At 39.6% G+C, this 24,118-nt stretch overlaps 1 protein-coding gene across 1 annotated transcript in view; it reads right to left on the minus strand.

Annotated features, from left to right (window-relative positions):
- Positions 1 to 5,093: 5,093 nt before the first annotated feature.
- Positions 5,094 to 24,118, minus strand: part of SYTL5 (synaptotagmin like 5) — a 57,574-nt gene continuing 38,549 nt past the window's right edge. The window contains exons 10-17 of the mRNA XM_083855022.1: positions 23,717 to 23,809; positions 18,008 to 18,186; positions 17,045 to 17,147; positions 14,747 to 14,908; positions 11,513 to 11,621; positions 9,407 to 9,542; positions 8,336 to 8,544; positions 5,094 to 7,722 (exon numbers count right to left, since the gene is read on the minus strand). Of these exons, the coding sequence (XP_083711148.1) occupies positions 7,580 to 7,722; positions 8,336 to 8,544; positions 9,407 to 9,542; positions 11,513 to 11,621; positions 14,747 to 14,908; positions 17,045 to 17,147; positions 18,008 to 18,186; positions 23,717 to 23,809 (1,134 nt within the window). The 3' untranslated portion in view covers positions 5,094 to 7,579. The remainder of the gene's footprint in view (positions 7,723 to 8,335; positions 8,545 to 9,406; positions 9,543 to 11,512; positions 11,622 to 14,746; positions 14,909 to 17,044; positions 17,148 to 18,007; positions 18,187 to 23,716; positions 23,810 to 24,118) is intronic.

Genomic DNA, 24,118 nt, shown 5'->3' on the forward strand with positions numbered 1-24,118 from the left:
TCCATCCCACCTCCAGGCTGTTCATTGCAGGAGATGTGACACATCACAGTGTGAGGATACAGTCATGGGCTGGAGGTTCCTACATCAACCTGGAGGTTCTGAGTATGAACCAGAAGACTTCAATTATTTTAGATGAGAAAAAAATTACTGTTCCTGACATGCAGCATCTTTTACAAACAAAACGATTGAGATAAATTGTAGGAGGCAGCAGTTTCTCAGCAAAAAACAATTTTGTAAACAGCTCGATTTTCCCCAGATTCTATCCGATAATCCACCTAATTAGAGGAGAACAGTCCCTGCTGTCAAACATCTCTACAGCTACAGAAGAGAGACAAAATTTGAAGTTGCACATCCCTATTCTTGAATTTCAAAGCCCTCTGGGACAGCAAGTGTTGTGTTTTAATGAAAACAGCAATGATCCTTTACAGCTCTGCACTAAACGACCACAAGATGGGACTTCATTACAGCTCAGTACTTACATAAGAGCATGAGTCAGACTGCATCACATAATTAATGAAAATGCAGAGGCTAAAGAGTAACCTGGAGTATATTTGAATATTCTTATGATCACAACCCACATTTTTAATGGAGGTGAGGGAATCATAGAGCTCAGGCTGTGCAATCTCAGTGCTTGATTGCTCCCAGCCACTCACCACAGTCTCTGTTCCTGCTGTACATCCACAGGAAGCAAAAAGGGAGCTGGTGCTTCACACTGTCAGAAGCTGGCACAGCTCCTCTTGGCCGTGTACCTGCTGCCCATTTCTCTCTCTCCATTTATGGCTGGAGGGTATTTTTATGGCTATTCTCTTGATGAAGAGAAGAGTGGGAAACCACCTTCAGGTGCTGGAAGGCAGAGGGCAACAAGGCTGCCTGGGCTAGAGGAGCCAGTGAGGACATGGGCAGCTGATGAGAGCACTTGCATTTTTCCTCTGGCCTCTTTCCAGCAGTGACCCAGCTGCTGCATGCTCTGGAAACACAGAGGGAACAAATGGGAATGCCAGTGTCCATGCACAATGTGCTAGTGCATTTCTTGTCACCAACATGTGTCTCCCGTTGCCACCCACACAGCCAGAAAGCAACCAAACCCTGAATTTCAATAATTACTATGGCCCATACTTCAAATTTACCAGGTGAATTTGTCATCTATGACCTCAGAGAGAAGGGGAGGAGGAACTACAGTTCAGCTGTACAGGAGTGACAGAGGTGTCTTCCAGACCCTCAGACAAGTCTTTGAGTACAGCCCTGAGAAAAGGTACAGAGAGCAGAGAAATGGCAGGAGGGCTCTTCCCCTACCTGCAGCTGCCTTCCAGTTTTTGGGTGTCTGACCTGTCCATAAAGGCCAGAACCAGGACAGGGATGAGCTAGACAAGAGTGGTGTGAGGGCAAAAGACCTTGTGCCCGAAGCACACTTAGAGACCCCTGAGCCCTGCTGAGCTGGTCTCCCCTTAGCCTGGGCACAGGAACTGAGCCAGGCTTTCAGATGCTCCAAAGGGAGCAGAGGCAGCACAAGCCCAAGCCAAGAGCCAAGAGCAGGGTTTGCCTCCATTCTCACTGGGAAGGCACAGCAAGACACAAAATCCCAGGGAATTGGAGAACCACAACGAGATGTAAGAGAGCCCTCAGGTCTGAGCTAAGCTGAAGTGAACATGACTCTGCTGAAAGTCTAAATTGAGGGGTTGAATTCTTGTTGATTATAATAATAATAATAATAATAGAATTCAGGACCAGAAATTACAGAAAATATGCATTTCGAACATACCTGGATTTTCAGGTGGGCAGGACCTTGAACTAGGGAAGAGGCAGGAAATTCAGAGATGGAGGGGAGGACCTGGTGAATAGGCAGAGTGAATATACATGTAAAATAATTTTATAGCAAGGAGGAAGAGAACGCTGCACTTTGCTTTTTCTTAGAATTGCATATTTAAAAGAAGTCAGATTTAATGCTTATGAAATCAAAAATAACTTAATTTCTAAACTTTAAATGCTTTTAAGACAAAAAAAGGAGAGACAGAGACACCGTCAAGGGAGTCCCACTTTTGAAGACATGCCAGGCCCCTTGCATTGGTCATCACGTGTAAGTGATGTCTTTACCTCAATAAGATAATATGGGATATTCCTGGGAGACATAGTTTCCTGGAATTCATTTTAGGAGAGACAAAGACACAGCAACATTTCAATATTTTAATTTAAAAGACATAACAGAAATCTTGACAACAGCTGCAGATGTCTTACCAGCCATCTTTGTCCACAAAATGATGTAACAATGCACAGTACAAAAATGTTCTCAGCAGAAAACATTGCTTTGTCTCAATTTGGGCAGAGCTTAACATACTGCAATGCCATTTACTGCTACTACTGTTCATGTCCACCAGAATAATTAAACAAATTGCCAGCAATAGATTTTAAGCAGAACAAAGGCAGCACGAGGGATAAGTGACATTTTCTAATTGCTGCAACAAATGACTCTGCTTGGCTTTAGGCAAACCTCAACAATTAGAACTATTCTCAAAAATATACAGAGAGCTGTCAGGAGCAGTAGCACACAGCCATGTAAATGTTATTGCCACAAAGTAGAATTGTTGAAATAAATAATCTAAAGAGAAGGTCAAGATGCAGCCAGAGTGAGTTTCAAAAGCAACCTAAAAAGTCACCTAAACAGCAAGCTGAGATTCCATTTCCAGTGTCAATATACACAGTATAATTAACACTGTATTATTATCACTTATTAAACAGTATCTGCAAACATGAAACCATCAGAGAGGAGTTCATGGGCACAGTGGTAAGGTTGTGTTAGCATGCTTGTCAGCATCTCCTGCTGAGCTGTGGTAAAGGGCAAATAAAACTCTGCATCCTAGTCTGGAATTCACCATCATTTCTCTAGGGTTCTCAAATGTTAACATTTCTGGGGGTAAAAAGAACCCCACCAAAACTAATTATTTTTAAAAAAGGTTTATAAAGTGCATGGGTCAGATCTCAGAAGATACTTGTTTCTGTCACGGTAGCAAAGTGCTGAAAATCAACACTATATGTTAGCAGAGGAAAATTTCAGTCTTAACCTCCTACAGAAGAAAATAAGTGAGGCTCTCCCATCACTTCTGCATTGTGCCTCCTCCCAAATCCTGAGGATCAGTGTGCAGGGAGAACCTTCTGGTGGGGGCTGCTGAACAGAAGGGAGGGCTGAAGAGAAGAGAGAGCCTTGCAAAATTCAGATACAACTCTTAATACCTTGTGTGAGCCCACAAACCAGTCAGCTGCGGAAACAGGACTCTGTTCTCTTCTCTAAAGAGACCCAAACAGCTTTTCTCTTCATTGATGCTACAGAGCAAACTGCAAACTTTACATTCCTGGAGCTGGACAATGTGCAGAACCATCAAGAAGTCAAAATTATGCCTGACTAAAAAAGTCATTATGCCAGACTGAAATGCAACACTGCTGTTACTTCTTATCAATTAGGACCAGTGGATGCTGAAAGGCTGCTCTGCTGTTACAGTTGAGTTGATATTTTTGCAGAATATAACTTCGAATAATTGAATTTATCAGGGCTTAACCAGTCAAGAAAAGAAAAAAACAAAAATTAACACATAAAAATGCTTCATTCATGCTGTCTCAGCATAATCTGCTTTGGAAGAAGCACAGAAGAAAAAGCTTCCAGTCTAATGTACCATGATCAAAACATGCTCACCATCCTAATGCCTTCTCTCTTAAACCATCACAGCTGGAAAAGAAGGATAAGTCCAGAGGATGAAAATGTGGCATCTGAAAGGCATCCAAGGAGGGCAGTGGCACTCGGATTAGCAGAGGAAGTTGGCAACAGCAGCCCTCAGTCTTTGCAGTTTCCTCTCATCTCACTCAGGTGTAACATGGTGGAGGCAGAGGAGATAGGAAGGACATTTCAAACTTATTTTGTCCTGGTTTTGGTATCTCAACATGCAAGCAGGTTTAGAAGCCTAAAGTCCCCATAACAGCTGATAGAAAAAAACACCAAAGAGCAGGGCTGGATACCAAAATCTGTTGGTAGGGCTTGGAAAGCCCATGGTATCAGCTCTTTTTCATAGTTATTTGTGCTGTTTATAGATATGTTTACTGGCCCAACTTGACCTTTTACAGCAAAAGTTGCAATTTTATTCTTCTTTAATGGGTTGGACCTTCAAAATTTAATCACAAACCTTGCTAGAAAAAGATGTGGTGGAGTAAATTGTGTTTTGCAACACATTTTCTACACCCACCATAGTGTAGATTTCTTCTCCACTGATGCAGCTTCTGTTGTCCAGGTCTGTGTAGAAAAAGACTTCAGAAACATCAGCTCTGCTGTATCTGTTTACTTAGGACAGGAGTTTATGAATCAGTGTTAAAATTGTGGCTATTTTCTCCTAAAAATTAGCATTGAATAAACCATTCATGCACCTTCAGTACCATAAACACAGCTGAAAAAGGAAGGCTTTGGTCTAATTCCTGGCTTTCTGTCTTTTTTGTTCAGCCTGGTAACACACAGTACATGATGACACACATTATGGGCAATTAATTCAAATATCCGGGAAACAAGAAATCACATCTGCAGTTAATCATCTTGTGCCTTCTCCAAACCATAAACCATCTTTACAGAGGAAGAGAACAAAGAGATGAAACATAATTAAATGTGACATTTTCCATAAATCAGATGACACAATTGAGCTGATAACATCAGAGAGCAGCAAAACTTCCCAAATTGCTCCAGTGTTTATCTGATGCTCATCATCTCTCCCAGGCTCTGGTGAGTGTGGCACCTTTTTTTATTGACACCATGCTGCAGAACTGTCCCTGCTAACCCAGGAGGTCATTTCCCTGTTCTGTCCCAAACACCACCAGTGGCAAACACCAGCACCTTGGCCAGAATTCCTTCCCAGGTGAAACTGTTCCTTCCATGGGCTGAACTGCAGCCTGCTCATAGCCCAACCTGTAATTTCAGGTGTGGGCTCAGAGTGACATTTTGGCCCTTTGGAAGGAAAAGGCAGAGCTTAAAACCCATATATGTGCTGGGTGACACTTCCCAGATGAGACCACTCATCTGCTTTAAGACCAAAATGGGTAGAAACCTCTGCTTTAAGACCAAAATGGGTAGAAGTTGAAGCAGTGAAATACAAATTTTTTAGGAAGTGCCATTCAAAAATTAGGTAAATGCTTGTGTTCCATGCAAAAGTAAATTCAGTTTAAAATTATTTTAAGTTTTTTCAGTTTGGTAAATGAAAAAATGCTCAATTCCAAGGTCCAACTTGGAGGAGTTTTTTTGTTATTATTTTTGCCATTTTCACCATCAAAATTAATCAAAGCAAACTATTCAACAGACCAATGTTCCTCTACAACTTGAGCTGGAATTTCACCTCAAAGAACCATTTTCTTTGGATTTGGTAAGTTTATCTGTCTGAAACAACTTCTAGCAAAAGAAAAAAACCTGAGTTTTTGCCTACATGTCAATATAATATTATTATTCCCAAAATAAATTCAGGTTTGTAGTACAACCAACCAAGACAATTCAAAGCAGTTTTGTTAAAGAGAGAGGTAGTTTAGGTGTCAAAATTTAGGTTTGGTTTCACTTTGGAAGATACAAATAAAAAAATAATCTAATACTTAAAGACAGGCTCTTGTGATAAGAACAAGGTCATAAAATGTCGTGTGCTTGATATTTGTGCTCTAATTTATCAGCTCACAGCATCTGCGGCACAGAATTGTAGAATGACAGAATAATTTAGGTTGGAAAAATTATAAGTCAGCTAAAACCAAACTAGACTTTCCTTACTGCTCAATTTGAGCTGAACTTCAGAAGAAAATGGAGAAAATATAAAGAAGGAAAATGAAGTCTTCTTGAGTAACCACGGACATTTGGCTCCCAATCTGAAATTCTGTAGGAGAATTTTCATTTTCAAAGATGACTCGGTAATTTCTGAAATTGGTGAGTCTCCAACTGGGCAAACAGTACCTCCAGCGACTTTTAAAAGTCATATCAAAATTTTGAAATAACTTATGCACAATGAAACAATTTTATTAAAACTACTGTTTTCAACACAAATAAATACTTTTTAAAATCCGATATTATGATTTTAGAAGACTGGCTGAAAACTTCCCTGCAGTTTCCAGCCACTCCAACAAAAAACAGCATAAAATATCTTAAAAAGAAAATAATTAACATTACATTTTAAGGTTTTGAATTCAGCTCTAAATACATGTACTTAACTGTACACTAGGACAACTACAGATGTCAAAATTTCCAGCTGTAGTTGCTTAGCTATCTGTTCATATTCTGTTGTTCAATCTATATTTCTTGCAATAAACATCAGGGGAAAAATCAAAATGTAGAAATAGTTGTAGATTGATTTACCAGTGCAAATAGAAAGCTGTGCTCTAATTGTAGAAAATTCAGAAGAAATGCTGTTCCCTAAGTTTCCTGATCTTCCTTTGTCTTATAGCTTGAGGAATCACAAAATTACTGTTGAACAATTGTCACACAGTTAATAAGATTAATGATTGTATTGGCCAAGACCCACTCATCACTAAATACACTGGGGGATGTTTAGGAGAAAAAATGTCCTACTTGGATGATAAATAATGTACGTGGGCCTGAATGAGACCCCAGCCCATTCAGAGAAGATTTTACAGTTATGCAAATCATTTTGGCATGTGCTTTAATCCCATTCTGTTCTATACAATCTGTTGAATCAAGTTTTAGCTAACTCTGTCCAAACCTGGCATGTGTCTCATCTCAGCAACACATCAGATGGGGGCTGGCATGTGGACATATTCCCTCTGTTCAATGACATCAGGAGGTCTTGGCTAGAGCTGTCAACTGAATGAAATAACACAGTAGCATCATGTAGTTCTGGAAAAGTATTTGAGGATTTGTTATGATTTATTTTCATGAGAGGCTCTTTGATTACGTTGAACCAAGTCTGCCTTTTGTACATGTGCATTAAAACACCCAGAGGATGCCAGGACACCAGCACTGCCCACCAGCTCACTGCTGCCTGTTCCTAGGGTGCAACACACTGCATTGGCCCTGCTTTGGATGGGTTTTGGTCCCAAGCCTGTTGTGCTGCCCCACTACGCAGCCCAACAAGCAAACACGATAAAGAAACACTGTTTGTTGTCCTTCATAACATTATGGCTTCTTAACTTACAAACACCAAAGCACAGACTCACTCTGAATCTGCATGTACCATGCCAGTGCTGCTTTCTGGGCCATCTCTGAGCCAGAAGGACATTCACAAACCTGGCATTACTCATTAAATGACCAGCAAGAGGATTTGCTCACTGTGAGCAGCCCTCAGGCAGAATGTTCATCAGCTGCACACCAGTCACCAGAAGGGACAGGGAAAGCCAGTCTGATCTCTGTGCAAGGTGCAGTTCTCACTGGCTTCAGGAGGAACAATTCACACAAGAAGCCTGGGTAAAGAACATGTGCATGAAAGTGCAGAATGCATTAAATCTCACTCAGAGCCTTCATATCCAAGGCAAAGGGTACAACCCTTCTCAAGTTCAAATAGGCAGAGTGACAAGAGGCTGGACACCACTGAAGCCAGGAGTGGCACTCCCCAGCAGTTAAAGTCTTTCAGAGTCTGCGTTTTCCCATGCTGGATCTCAGCATTAACACCCCTTCCACTGCAGCTCCTGGACTGTCAATCATCTTCTGCCAGAGGAGCTGTTCTTCCCCTTGAGAGTCCATCCAGTCAACCTCCTTGCCATTGCTTACACCTGGCAATTGTAAAAACATGAGGGAAGTTGCCATTTTAGGAAGCAGCTGGATAACATCACAGCATGTTTATTACAACAGTATACAAGAAAAATGACAAGCACTTTACACTTCCACCTGCACAGGGAGTTGTACTGAAAAAGGGCAGCTCCTAGAGAGTACCGGTTTGTCACTGAATTCCTTCAGGAACACAGGCAGAGGCTCATAAACCTCCCCACACTGCACCACAAACAACTTTTTCCCAACACAGGAGGAATGGATTGATCCTCTTCCAGCTCACACCATCATCAGCAGAAAGGCTGCTGCTGGGCAGGAGTAGCTCACTGTTTCTCTCTGGGATGCTAAGGAATGCTTCCCAAGGCATTCACAGTTCTTTTAGACTGTACAGAAATACAAATGGGCACATAATTTCTGCGTCTCGTACAGTGGAGGAAAGAACTAAATCATCTGCAGATTATCTCCATGTTGCCTCTTCTCTATTTTCAAGTTCTACAATTTCCCATATATTTTCAAAACACTGAGTAACATTTCTGACCTTCATGCACATGAATTATGTGGAGTAAGGAAAGAGGAGAGCAGAATGAGAAAAGCAACATGAGTCAGATGGGACCTTACCATTTCCAGTGCTCAAACGGACACCTCCCAAAAAAATATTACTGGAAAGAGACTCCTTGTCCCACACAGTGAGTTCCAGGCAGACATTCTGTATGTCCCTTGAATTCAAGCCACTGAAGGCAAAGATGTGATTCCACTGGGGATTCACACTTTTTTTTACTATGGGAGTTTTGTGTTTTGTAGCTTTGCTGTCATCTGGGAGCAGGTATCTGGGAGATAAAGAAAAGGAAAGTGAATATGGAAATGGATTTTCACATAGTACTCACAATATATAACAATCATGTAGTGGCTCAAATAAATCAGGACCCCATCTCCCCATTATTATGAAGTTAAGCATCTACCTCAAGTTCTTACTTTGCATTTGTGCACCATTTGTTCTCATACCTTCAGTGTCAGTTACCGCAAGCAGAAATTGAATTAGGTCTTCTTGCCCCAAGTCTCAACCACAAACATTTTTTTTCAGTGAGGCTAAATATAGACAGAGTCATAAAAACATTGGCTAGAAGGGACCTCTCTGGAGTCATCTTGTCCAGTTCCCTCTCAAAGCACAAGATTGTCCAGAAAGAAAGGAAAATTACTTTTTCTACTTGAAATGCATGTGCTGAGTTATAGTTTTAAGCACAGCAGAATATCAAGATAAATTCTAAGCTCCACCAGGGAATTAAAGACAGGATGTTTCACAACAGTCAACTCATTACTATGAATTGGAACATATCTAGAAATCAGCAAGCCTGAAAACTAGCATTCAGAGCAAAAACTAGCAAAGAAAAATGTTTTAAGATATCTATTACTTCCTAAATGTAACATTTATATTGCATAACCTGCATTTATGAGAAATCCATTATAGTGAGAGATGCAGGGTTATGTTCCTTTTTTTCATACATAAGCATTCCGTGTAGTTTGGATTTTGAGTGTCCAATACAAAATGCTGTATATCTAAAAAAACCCCACACATATATTGTCATACTACGTAAATTTTTCGTGTACCCACATGTTTATAGGCATGTGACACAAATCTTAAATTAGATCTGGTGCAGTCATTAAAAAAGGAGAAGAAAAAACCCCACAAACCCTTTCACAAAAGTGTCAGATGTGCCTCCTGATTTCACTGCTGTTAAATTCTTTGCTTCTTTGATGAGGACTTCTAATATGCCTCCAGATGGCAGATGAGAGTCTCCTTTTTTTCCTTTTTTAAATGCTCTCTTTCCTATGCATAGAACAAAGTTGCAAAATTACAATCAGAAATTATATATATATATACTGTAAGACTGATTTGGAAATGTAAATTGTCTTGGCTAGGTTTTTAAAAGTAGTTTATTGCAATGGGATTAAAGCATTCCTTATTAAGGCAGGGGCAGAAAATCACTCCATATTTGATAAAGAACTTGACTAGTAAGTCCTTGCAGGACACAACATACTGTATCTGAAGTCCTGTCCTAATATAAGTATTTGAGGATTGCTATGCTGAACACAAAAAATTGCATGCCCAGTAAATCCTGCCTTCTTTTCAGAATCCACTTTCAGTGCTGATGTTGAGGCAGCCCTGGAGCACAAATGAAGCTATAAAACCTCTGACCCAAAGCCTAAAGTCCAGAAATGAGCCAGCTGTGTCCTGTGTGTGGGGATGCTCTGCTCCCCAGGGACCACGGCAGAGGGCACGGGGCTCCCAGACAGCAGCACAAGGCCAGGTGCACCTGCAGCTGCTGCAGGTTCTAAGAAGCTCTTACCAGCAGAGATTGTACACTCTGATTCAGGCTGAAAACATCAGGGGAAGAAAATCAGGAGTGATGATAAAATGTGCTATCACAGTCCCTGTGATTCTGGGTCCGGATCAGCTGGGGGAATGTGGCAAAATTAGAGGGGCAGGAAGGATGGAGTGCTCAAAAAATAAACTTTAATGGTGGTAAAATAACAAACACAGAGACTGTGTGGTCGGAGGGGCAGCATCCAAAGACCCAGGGGTGTGGTTAACTTAACAATATATAAGGTTATCTGGGGGCAAGGGTCCAATCCTAAATGTGGGACTAGACATGACTTTATATGTCAAAGGTCCCGAACCAGGACCAGATCTATTTTGGAATTATGCCATTAGCATCCTAATTTCCATATCCCACCTCTCATGGTCTCAGGTTTATGGTTTCTGTGTAGGCTATCTGGGCTAAGGTATTATCCGTCTCAACTAACTCAATTCCTCCCAATGTACTAATTTTAAAAAATGCAGACTGTATCTGTACTGAGCTGATAACAATGAGCTTTTAAGAGAGCAAACCTTGAGTAAGCCTTCCTACTAGTAGAAGGAATATCTCCTGTCATAAAAAAGAAGAATGAAAAAGAAAGAAATCTAATCTATCAAATGCTAACAAGCAATACTGTCACTAAGACAGTGATATACCTGTATCTGGTATATCCATGTGCACTCAGGTGCTACCCAGTGATTGCTCTCACTTCAAAGGATTGTTGCTCCTCATGCTAACACAATACAAAGAGATAGTAACTCTTCTCCCTTGTTCATTGCTGATGAAAATAATGGCTCACTCTAAAGAACTCAAATAAGACTTTACAGGACTAAATTGCAGCTGTAATACAGTAAGAGTGAGCAGAGGAAAAGCAGTGTGAAAAAAGGCTGAAAATTAGGAGGAAGATTAAGGTGAATTAAGCATGAAGAACTAAGTCTATTACTTGATCAGCTAAACACTGTATATAAGTAGCTGAAATAAGGACTCTCAGACTACAATGCAGACAATTTTCTTCTGTGGCTGCCCTTGATCATGTTACCTAATGTCTGGATTTTTTTTTTAATTAAGTCAGAGCCATGCATCAACCACTGACTGCATATTCCTCTTCCTTTTTTCTCCTTAAGCTCAGTGTAAGAGAAAAGGATGAAGCAAAAGAAATAATCACATTCAGTATTTCCACACATAACTATTGAAGCCAGGTTGGATGAGGCCTTGAGCAACCTGGTCTAGTGGAAGGTGTCCCTGCTCATGGCAGAGGGGTTGGGACTAGATGGCCTTTCAGGTCCATTCCAACCCCATAACATTCTGTGATTGTTTGAATGAGCATATTAAAGTATGATTTCAATCTTGACCAGTACCATCACTTCACCCTAAATGAGGATTTTTTAATACATCATCATCACATGATTTTTAAAATCATCATTATTAATGTTTATTTTACCTTGAAAGTGCCCCAAAGGAAGCATCAGGTTTCTGTCTGGGGGAATATAACGTAAAACCACTGTCAGTTCTCCTTTGTATTGAAGCCCAAAATCTGTCACAACCTCCACCTGAAGAGAAAAGAGACAAACCAACCAGAAATCCAGCCAAAGTTAATCATTCATCTCCTTCTTTTCATTTTAATTCTGTCAAAATATATCAGTATGTCCATATAAAAAGCATTTTAAATGCTTCTTAAATGTATCAAGATGTACCAGCTCACTTTCAGATAATTAGACATTCCAAATTGGAGGCAATCACATCTTAGAAAACTTTCTGAGCTAGGGAATGCAAGCTCTCAGGAAAATAAACCCTTGTGGGATTAGACACTGTTCAGTGAACACACAGAGGAGAGAGTTATCTAGCATGAGTAAGTGAAAAAAGCCAACAGCAAAAAAACCCCTCACACTTATTTCTGAGTATATAAACTGTAACTGATTTAAGCTGCAAGTCAGCCCTTATTTCCAGCAGTCAGGATTTAAAATGTAATTAGCTTCATGTATTTTAGACAAGTCGCTCCTGAGTCGCCATTTGAAAAGATGTGTGGGGAAAGAAGGTGAGGGAGAGCAGAGTGCAGCTTTGAAACAGAAAAACTTCTTAAAAACTCTTATTCCCAGTGTCCTTTTCCTTTTCTACACAGCTACTAGTTCTGCATTTCTATATATTTTTATAAATGTTTTTATCTTGCCCAGAAAAAAGCAGTTGATGCTCTTCAGTCCATCCTTGTCAAAATAATATTAGGCCTTTATTGACAGGGTAGTGAACTTCCATTCATGTTTTAAAAGTTGGAAACTACATTTTAAAAACATTGGATGCAACACAGAGAGATCTAACTTCACTGGTGGAGGTGAGACTACTCAGATGCTCTCAGCAACCTGGTCCAGTGAGGACTGTCCCTGTCCATGGCAGGGGATTGAGATGGGATGATCCTTAAGGCCCCTTCAAACCCAAACCATTCTCTGATTCTGTGATATGATTTCTGTATATGCTGCAGTGCTCAGGTTTGGGTACAAATGAATAAATCTTCCTGATTTCTGCAGAGGGACAAAGGACATGGATGAAGGGAGAGGATCCTCAGGCACTGCTGGAGACACCACAGAAGCCTTTAAAGAACTATTTATAGAGGAAGCCTGACCTGTGAATTTATTTCTCTGAGATGTATTCAGCTTGTTTCCTGACACCCCACAGAGGTCAAAATTCTATTATGAAGAGAAAACAACCTAAAAACCCCCAGCAGGAATTCATAACATGTATACAGAGTCAGCTTTGCCTTCACCTCACGGACTCCAGGCTGAGGCACTGACCAGGTTCACTGGGGCTCAGTCTGCACCCAAAGCTGGGACAGAGAACAGAGCATTTTAGTCATAGCAACAGGGCCCTTTGGTGACTTTGAAGCAATTTTAGAGCAACACAGACACTGCTGCACTGGCAGAAAAACAGTCCTGTCTTACACCAATGTCCAATGTCAGCTGCTGAACAAAGGACTAAAGAAAATCTGTAGCAAAAGGCTGTGGAATAATTTGCACATCTACATTTTGCCAGTCACTTACGGCTTAATTTTTTTTTTCTTACTTATGGCCTAAACTAAACAAGTTTAGGATCAAGTTTCCCCTAAAGGCATCGAAAGCAGTTTTTTATTTAGTTCTACTGGTGGACAAGCAGTGGTGTAAGTCCAAATGACAGAAAAAATTTGTCAGCCTGTCCCCCAAACCCACATATAACATCTATACTCTGTCCCCTCTTTAGCCACAGAACTGTTTTCTCTACTTTTTCTGACTTAACCACACTCCTCTGGAAAACAGATCTCTCAATGCTGGTAGAAGAAACACGTCTTCAAGTCTCCAACCTTTTCACTACAGCAGCTAAATGATTCATGAAAAAACAAACAAAGAACTGTAATAAATCCCAGAAAATGTTTGATTGCCATTCCTACATTCCTGTCTCTTTCAGGCAGTCCATAGTGGAGAACAGTGTGTATTTTGCATGGAAATTAACCTGTCCCTCATTTCTGTTAATTCAAAAACCAGTAATTGATTTTTTTTTTTTTTAAATCATCCTTGCTGATCAAAAACTTTAGCAGTGTTTTAAGTTTAGAAACATTAGTAGCAACTCAGGAGGCAGACAAGACCAATTCTGTTTGTTTTCTTTGACAGTAAAAGGAGTAATTTAAAAATCCTTTTAATGGGTTTGGAAATAATCAGATACCACCTTCGAGCTGCACTAACTGAAATGCTTAGTGCCTTACTATTATTTTCCTGAGCAGGAGAGCTTCATGACTTTCTTTGGTTTTTCTTCCCATTAGGATTCAAAGAAATTACCTAGAAATTAATTACAGGGCAAACAGATTCATCTCCCACCTGATAAAAAGGCAAAATTTAAACACACTCTCTTGAAACCCAAAAGATAATATGATTTTTTAAAATGTAATGAACATAGAAAAACCAAACCATCTAGTCAATCTTGACAATATTAGCTGCACACCTTATACATTTTTGCAATTAGAAAAATACACTTTCTTAAAGGTCAATCCAAACCCCTGGAGTTCCTGGGGATTATGGCTGCTACAGGAGCAAGCAAGGCAAAAACCTTTATTCCTCTGGTTTACAACAGCTCTTTGCATCTCTTCCAAAAATAAACACTTTGCCAAAGCAGGAGAGCCCTGGGCACAGAAGTCACCCTACCCTTCACTTAGCAAAGGACATGCTCTGTTTCACAGAACAGTTAATTTGCTGGTTGAGAAACCTTATCTTGTGCCTTTCTAGTTGAGGTAAATGGGAGATTAAGAAGTCATTTTATCACATCTGAAAGGTGTAAAGCACTTTGAACTGAAAAAAATAAAGCTTGTTTCTTTAGTAAGCTCTTAAGGGTTCAGTAGGGGGAATGGTAGGAAAGTTCTTTGTTTTATGTGCTATTTAAAAAAATAATGTATTTTTTATTGGAGTTTATTACAGGATGAACTTATGGTTTATTTAAAAGCTTTTATTTGTATTCTTTTTAAGTAGCCAATCATATATTTTCACGAAGACTTTAAAACCAGTTAGCTTTTACTGAATTAAGAACAAGTAATTTTTTATTATTATTCTCATATTAGACATTCATAAAATCCTGCTTTATAAACAAGTTCCAAAGGAAAAAAAATAACTGACTCTTGCTAAATTTGCTTCACAACACTTTCACCAGTCCTGGAAACCCTTACCTTAGGCTGGAGCACAAACCACTCATCGCCCTGATTTTCAAAGTTCCAGGAATCAAATGGAATTTCCACTTCCCCAAGGAAGCTGTTGCGTCCAAATCTGTCATAGTGCCAGACAGAAAGCTGTAGGGTCCTGGTTTCCAGCTGTGAGTGACTGATGACATACTACCAGCAGAAAAGGAGAAAGAGAAACTCTCAGAATAAGCAGAAATAATATTTTCCACTGAGCCTTTTATGGCTCTAGCTCAGTTTCACCAAGCCCATAGCAGTTAACAAATGGAGCATGAAAGAGAGATTTGTTTTCCTTGCAAACAAGATTGATCTAGCCAGAAACTCATAATGTTAATGCGAAATCTTTCTTTGCTGTATACATCCAGTGATAATTTATGTTACTGTCACTACTGTGACTTTTTATTATTATTATTATTATTTACTAGGTATTTATAACTATAAAATAAATCACGATGCTTAAAAAAAAAGATCCTGTTAATTCCCTACAAGTTTATGTAAAAGAAGAAGATCAACATCTAGGTTGATAAAAAGAAGAAACCCCACTGGTTCTTTCATCCCTAAAGAGACTCTGCTGAACGCTGTTTTCCAGAAATCATCCCCTCATTTCCAATTTTTCCTTTGTAGCTTACAAAAAATTGTTCTTAAAACGTGTACAGCAGCATCTGCACGGCATGCATGGAGTCTATCAGAAACCATTGTTGTGTTTGAGAGCTAAAAAAACTCATCTCTAGTTATAAATATATCAAAAACTATTAAAAAACTCACATCGTAGTCTAAGAAATACACAGAAAATTATAAACATCTGGAATTCTGGCTCTTCACACTCTACTTTTAGCAAAAAGCCCATTATTTCCCTGCAATTCACCCTTCTAGTGTTAACTGAAGACACCCAGATGTCTTATTTTTGGATCAGGAACAGTATCTGGATGTGGACAAATACTCTCCAAAAGCTGAAACTGCCAAGTCAGTTGGCTAATTATGTACAGATATATCTACAATCCCTAACCCTAGATGCCACTGTGAGAAACCTCATATTCTACAACAGTGGAGTAAAAGTCAAAGAGGGAAAATACAAGACAGATTTAATTCTCTTTCTTTTCTTTTTATTTTAACAGGATTTTCAGCTGGGATGAACATCTCTTCCTTATCTTGCACATTTCAAGTAACCCTGTTTTGTTACAATTCTGTTACAATTTTGAGAAACCTCTATGTTCTATCTTCACCCAGCAATTATATTTAGTGCTATATTATTTCATAAATAAAGTCTAAATCTTTTTTTTTTTTTTTCCCAGTTCAGGCAAGCCTTACTTTTTACTCTATACTGTTTAAAAATAAGACTATAAAAAAGCTTCTCCCTTGGCAAGCAGCACAGCCAGACTGAGTGTGTGTGCCTGCAAAACGGTTTTGTAGCCAGGCTAAGCCAAGTTAAACTGGCCAGGGAACATCTATTTGCTTCTATTATAGGAAACTTATTTAAAATATAACTAAATTTAAAAAAAAATTCAGGAGAAACTATAAAGAGTCTCTGGTTGCATGGTAGCCTGCTGGATAACTCGTTTCAATTGTTAGGAAAGGGAATCATCAGGAGCCTTGGGATCATGATGCCAGAGAGGCAGTGAAGGGGCAGCCACCCCACCACTCCCATCTGCACCACAGAGCCAGGGGGATGAATAAGCAGCTTGTGAAGAGCTCAGAACTGTTCAGCCTCTCCAATAGGGGTGGGTAAAGGGCAGGGAAGGAGAGAGCTGTGGATGCTCTGACCTCAAGTGCATCAAGTCCATTGCAACAGAAAAGGAACTTCATCATGGGTTTTTAAGAAGACAGACAGTGAAGCAGTTCCTGACATTTTCTCATCAAAGTTAGCTCTGCTTTAGAAATTAGTTAAATCTTCCAGAAAAATTCAGATCTTACTGCAAAATACTATTTTCTCTTCTAAATCAGTTAGATGGGAAGTTCTAATCTAGCTTTATTTCAGCATCAGGCATATAAAATCTTTAAGGTGCTTTTAACAGCTCTAAGCTCAGGCTAGATGAGAACATCAACAGTTTTGAAACATATATGGAAACTAATAGAATTTTTAACTGTAATGGGAAGAACTAAACAAAACCACTTCCTTAATGCTGAAAGCCAGAAATTGAAACTCATATGTTTACTTGATGCTTTTCCTTAACACCTTCCCTTTTGAGGCATTTCTTCCAAGTTCTAATCCCTCTACTGAAACACATATAGAAAATACCTGTGAGCACAAGTGCAACATTCATCAGAGCCTGAGAGAGAGACTGTTCTCACCTTCAGTGTCTCATTAAATTCTGGGTTGGTGCTGTTACTTTTAATTTTGGTCTTGCGCTTGCTTTGGCGGGACTTGTCGGGCAGAAGGTAGGCTTTGACATACCTGCAGAGCAAGGAGCAAAGGGTTAGCAAGGGATAGAAAACCACCAGCTTGAGCAAAGACCTGGCATTGCTGCATCAGCAACACATATGAGGAAATTAATTTTTGCAGAATAAAGGGTGTAAAGATATAACAGAGAATAGGCAAAGCATGGGGAGGTATGGCCCTTGCCTACACACACAGTGGTATAAATCAGATAAGATCAGAATAACAAAAGGCAGAGCTAAATTAATTTACTTATCCTCAGAAATGCAGCAAGCTTTCCTAACAATTTTCCTATTGCCATGTATGATTACCAACTGGTCACATATGATAAAATATACACTAATAGTACAGGAGAATTAAAACCTTAATAATACATATATCATAGATTAATCATTATTAGATACACTAATTGTTACTTTCTGATGAGAGAATTTACATATTATACTGAAAATTATGATGAGAAACTCAGAAAACATGGTTCTTGCGAAGTGAGTATATGGACCCATGAAAACAAAGTTATTTCTATTAATCCTTGCCTCCAGAACATCTCTCCTTTCATATACTTCAGTTTTGATTATAGAAGTAAAAGAAACTTGATGCTGCCTGCCTAATCCTTCATTTTTTTCCCCTTTTACTATCAAATAGGTTGGTAATTTAAATAATCTTTTTTCCCCAGAACAGACACATGTTGCCCTAAGAAGCACACCGAAGATGCCCTTCCCACAGGGAACCCAAACCAAACCATCACCAAATTCTGCTTGTACCAACTGGATCCTGTGAATTCCCAGGCCCAAATCCCAACCCCTGGTTACAGTCAGGGTGGGATGTAGTGGGGGACACCCTTAGCAGAGCTCAAGGAAATTTTTCTCTGTGCTTACGCATCTGTCCTTTGCTTCCTCTCATCTGCAATGGCCAGGTTCCTGCAGCTCTTCACCAGGATGTTGAGGGCTCCTGTTTTGTAGATGTAGTTGATGTTGAGGAGGATTTCACCACTGACCTTCACATTGCCATAGTCACCAGTTTCACTGTATACACTGGTCATGCTGTTAATGCTCGTCTGCAGGGCAACAGAAAAAAGGCTCAGAGGCTGAAACACATTACCCTTTTCCAAAATCTACTTTTTGTTTTTCTTCATAAAGCTACAGTCTTGCAATATTTTCACATTTTTTCGGACTTGCCATGGAAACTGATATATCATCACAGAATAGAATTGTCATGATTTGATGTAAAGGGAATAAGAACTGTAGTTAATAGTAGTTTAAATGTCTAGACAGATTTTTTTCATGCAAGACTCAAAACTATTTATAAGCATAACTAAGCTAAATTACCACCTTTAAATTAATGTATGAACTGAAGAGCAGACAGGCTATAGAAATTGTAAGCACATGGAGGTTCCAAGCACAAAAAAACACCCAAAAATCACTTCTCTGGCCCAGCTGGTCACCTCATTTTTACTGAGTGTCATAAGACAACTGCTGACAGAGCCCTTAGGAAAACTTATAAGGATACTTCCCATAATGGAGGTAGTATAAAACCATATTTATTTAAAGTGGCACCTGTCTCTCATTAACAATTCTAAAGGAAGGAGCAAAATTGTACCTCCACCCCATTACTGCAAATTTTGTAAAGTCAAAAATTTTACCAATAATATCATCAATACAACAATTTTTTCTATTACAGCATGATTATCACCCCTCAATCCCTCTTCCTTCACACTCATAAAATGCAGAGTATTGTAAATTGTTTAAATTCCAAAAATTTACAATTAAGAAAGAACTGAATGTTTTTAGAAGCAAACTGGAGAAATTTGCACACTGCCAAAACCAAAAGCATTTGAGAAATCTGACACACATTTCCTTTTGTGTCATTGAACAAGACTGGTCCAAAACATACATAACCACCTAAATTCTGACACATAGAGCCTTGCAAGACACACAGATACAGTCTTCAACAAAAAGAGAGAAAAGAGAGCGAAGCATTAAAAGTAAGCTAGACCAGAGGACTCAGGAGAACTCACAGTATCACCATCTGCTTCAGGAACATTTAAATATGTCCATTTTCTGTCAGAGCCTTCTGGGGAGTTCTTTAAAGAAGGCAGTGCAAAAGATCAAGAGAAAAGAGCATTAGATTGTTGCAATAAGAAAGAATAAGTGCAGTGGGAAATCTTTATGTATACAGAAAGGTAAAGGAAGTTTGTATTGCAAAGCCACAGTGAGAAAGAAAAAAAGAGAAGAAAGAGAAGAAAGAAAGAGAAGAAAGAGAAGAAAGAGAAGAAAGAGAAGAAAGAGAAAGAAAGAGAAAGAAGTATCATCAAATCAGAGAAACACTGTTTTCCATACACCTAAAGTATTAAAGAATGTATGGTTCAAAGTAATTACATAGAAATGAGGTAACCTCTGTATCAAAATAAACAAGTTATGTTTTAGAACAGTAGCTCAGCAGGTTTGGATTACATTTGAATTTGTTCTCATTTACATGTCCATGCCCATGTCAGTCCTCCCTAAAGACAGTCAAAAGCTAAGCATTCCTCTATTTGCAGCATCAGTGCCTTTGTAAGAAAGGTCAGTTTCTCTGTGGAGTTCATAAGAATAGATGACTATTGCAGTAATATGTTGAAATATGTCACTTTCTGGGAAAAAAATACAGTAATTCATTATTGGGGGACACATTTTCCCTCCTCTGCTTGCTAGAGCAGGATCCCACCAAGTGTGTCCTGATCCATCTCCTTCCTTGCCAGCTGCAGGGAAGAGCACAGACCAGGGAAAGGGAAAGAAGGAATTTTTTTGTGACAAAACCCATCTCTCTGAGTACCTTGCCCAAGGGCCGTGCAGCACAGAAGGCTCAAGGGATAAACAGTTCTGTGTCAGAGTGGTAAACAACAACAGATAGGAAAAACTGTTATTTATGTAAGCGATTATTACCCATAAATTTAATTTTATTCCCTGTGTAGAAAAAAAAACCAGGTGGTTTTGATGTATTTTTGCTGGCTGGGTTTATCCTTCATTAAGAAAAAAAAAAAAAAAAAAAAAAAAAAAGAAAAAAAATGCTTGTTCTTTTAATCCTTTTTATAATTGTCTGGAATTCTATTAACTGGACTGATTAAAATTACTGGAGAATTATCAGCACATACCGACCAATGTGATGTGTTTTGTCCAATTTTTAACATGCCTTGAGCTAAATTCCAGCCTTTACCATTTATACATTTCCACCTCTAAAACACATGAAAATATCATTTTACACTGTTAGGGAAGTTAACCAGTCCAGTATGTGCTAAAAAATGCCTAAATTATCCTAGCAATGATCTGTATGCCCACTTCAGGAAAAAAACCCCAAGGTTACAGCAATACAAGGAGGTGAATGAGTTTTTTTCTATTCCAAACACTTCTCTCTCTAATCTAAATACTTTTTTCTTCAATCTTTATGTAAGCAGACAGCAAAGGGATAAATGGCTGGGTGAAAAAAAAACCATGACAGGAGGTCCAAAAAAAAGATGGCCACTGACCCTTGAATTTATGTGAACACAATTACTGAATAGCTTGCAAACCACGAAGACAATTATACAAATTTAGTAGAATTTTATATACTTCACTTTTTTCCCCCCTTTTTACCGCCAGACTCTGTTCTATAGCATTTACACTGGGCATTGTATGCACTAAATGTAAAATCCCAAAGAAAAATACTCATATTTTTGTTTAGGAGGTAACAAACAACATATGAAGGATGCAGAGTCTCATTTTGATACCTCACTGAGAAGTATATTTGTTTTGCATCATATCTTTTCACTGCAGTAAAGCACTGGAACATTTTAGTCTCACTGATGTGGTGGATTTTGACAACACATAAACATGTGGAGGATGAAGAGAAAACTAAATTCACAGTTCATGCAACAGCATTGGGAAAACACAAAATAAAAGACTAACACTGAGATACAATTTTTCTTCAATGTCACTTTCCACTTCTGCTCATTTATTTTCCAGGTAGGTTTTAAGTGTCTTTCATCCTTTGTGATATTTCTTTCTTTTCCTCAAATAGGCATTGTAAGACTAGCCAGACTTATTTTAAATTCAAGGGGGAAGGGAAGGGAAGGGAAGGGAAGGGAAGGGAAGGGAAGGGAAGGGAAGGGAAGGGAAGGGAAGGGAAGGGAAGGGAAGGGAAGGGAAGGGAAGGGAAGGGAAGGGAAGGGAAGGGAAGGGAAGGGAAGGGAAGGGAAGGGAAGGGAAGGGAAGGGAAGGGAAGGGAAGGGAAGGGAAGGGAAGGGAAGGGAAGGGAAGGGAAGGGAAGGGAAGGGAAGGGAAGGGAAGGGAAGGGAAGGGAAGGGAAGGGAAGGGAAGGGAAGGGAAGGGAAGGGAAGGGAAGGGAAGGGAAGGGAAGGGAAGGGAAGGGAAGGGAAGGGAAGGGAAGGGAAGGGAAGGGAAGGGAAGGGAAGGGAAGGGAAGGGAAGGGAAGGGAAGGGAAGGGAAGGGAAGGGAAGGGAAGGGAAGGGAAGGGAAGGGAAGGGAAGGGAAGGGAAGGGAAGGGAAGGGAAGGGAAGGGAAGGGAAGGGAAGGGAAGGGAAGGGAAGGGAAGGGAAGGGAAGGGAAGGGAAGGGAAGGGAAGGGAAGGGAAGGGAAGGGAAGGGAAGGGAAGGGAAGGGAAGGGAAGGGAAGGGAAGGGAAGGGAAGGGAAGGGAAGGGAAGGGAAGGGAAGGGAAGGGAAGGGAAGGGAAGGGAAGGGAAGGGATCATACAGTTATGAGTCTACTGTTCATTAATACCATCATTTCAATGTGACTTAATAGTTAACTGTCATTTGACAGATACACCAGGATAAAAAAAACATGTAAGAAGGCTCAAAGGCTTAAAACAATCATAGTGAAGGTAAAGATATGATGGGGAAATGTTAGCAACACACTTAAGGGGAATAAAGAAGTGAACCTGTAAAATTGTCCTTCTCTTGAAGGAAGAGGCAGCTGGCCATCCACAATTTTGCCATTAATATCACATGCAGTGACATTAAAAATCATGTCATGGTGAATAAGGAGAAATGGGAGCATTGAGATGTCAGACTGTCTCAAAGCTACAGCACTGGAAAAGCTGCACTTTGCTGAGAGAAAGGTCAGAGGGAAATCTACAGCAAAGGACAAAGCCCAACACATGGACAGAACACTGCCTGAAGCACAGAGGGAAGAATCTCTAAATGCAACTGCTTAATTTGTGGCCTAACAGAGGAGGCACTTGAGGGCCTGCAACCCTCCTATCAATATTGAGAGGAAATGAAAATTATTCTGTCTATAAAATCCCTGGGAGCAGCAAGCATTGGAGGCTGTGAGTCATTGCCAGGCTAAGTGGGTGCAATCAGCCCAGTGCCCACAGGTGCTCAATTCTGACGTGGTGTGAAGAGCTGCACTCACTGCTGTGTCTGTCTCTGTGAACTACAAAAATCAGAGGGAAAAATGGTCTGACATGGCCAAATCTGAGACATCCAAATGCTCTGTGATGTTGATACTCTCAGCCTTTTCTTTTCCATGTGTAAACCAAACTTAAGTTCAGCCAACTGCATTTTTTGGGATCAAGAGCTTCACTGAGGATTCCCTTGACCTTGCTTGCACAGAGACTAATGGGGATACAATCTAGAAAGGACAGTTCTTTGGTTATTGTTGTAAACCTAATTTTCTCCTCCCTTTTAGTATTCACACTCATCTTTCTTCATCCTCTTCAGCACTCACACACTCTACATAGAATTTGTTGCAGCTTTGTGCAGTCCAGAGCTATTCTTAGAAACAAGCCATGAAGAAGAGTGGCCAGAGAGGACTCTGAAGATATTATCAGTTGCCCACAGATGTCAAAAATGAGGTGCACAGCACATAGTAATAAACTAGACATGTTAAAGGCTGCTTTTATTATCTGTTTTCCTTCCCAGTGAATAACTGTATAATGAACAGCAGAAGGCTTCTTGTACCAATTTTGTTGCTACCATCAGGTGCAGCTATCCCTTTATTGTTACCAACCTAATCCTCAACCATCTCTCTCCTGCAAAGAGAGAAAATATTTCCAGTAAAGGGAAACATTTTCCAGATGTGGGTGGCATAGCAATCATGCCATGAAGAATGAGAGAAGCTGAGTTGGGGGATGGACAATGATTCCATGGAAATGGAATGTATGCAAACACACAGACAAATGTTTGTGTCCCAAGAACCTAAAAAATCAGGAAGCATTTTGAGAAGGAAAATCCCTCTCCCACAGTCTTGTTCTCTTTGTTTCTCTCAGTTTAGTTAAGATCAAGTGCTCCTCTGCAAAGCCGAGCAGTCACACACTGCAAACACCTCTGGTTTGTCTTCTCCACATGTAAGCCTGATAATAACCCAAGCATATCAGGAAGTCTGCTAATGAGTATGCAAAATAGTTTTCTCTTTCCATGCCCTGCAGAGAACAGCATTTTAGCTTTGAACAGCATTAATAATACAATAGAAAGTCTATCTGAATGCTAAAAGATGCTTCTCAAGTGAAGAATGAAAGATGAATGTGATAAGTGAGATGAAATAAATTCATTTCTGGAGGAAATATGATCTTTTGTGGAAGGACAATGCATGTTTTCTACTCAAGATCTTACTGTTGATAATCCACTTGTCATATGTTCATGTGTTCTTGGATTACAAGAGGCCACTATGTCATCAATATCTTCTTCTGTTTCATCCAGATAGCCCTAAATGACAAACAGGCATTTTAGTTGTCATGTTCTGCACTGTATATGGTCAGCTTCTGCCACTTAGTTTTGTTTCACAAGTTTTTCACTTTAGGAAGATAGTGCTGGATGCATTCAAATTGTCTTCTGTAGAGGAATTTTGATTCACCTTTTCCACATCTCTGCACAGACACAGAGCATAAAGGGAAGAGACAAATCAGGTTTCAGGTTTCAGTTGTTTAAGAACTGAAAATCTTCACATGTACACGTCATGTCTTATTATATCAAGCCAGTTGATAAGCATTTTGAAAAATAATTAAATTTTTGTAT

Source organism: Zosterops lateralis (assembly GCF_965231275.1).
Source record: "Zosterops lateralis genome assembly, chromosome: 2".
Classification (NCBI taxonomy): Eukaryota; Metazoa; Chordata; class Aves; order Passeriformes; family Zosteropidae; genus Zosterops; species Zosterops lateralis.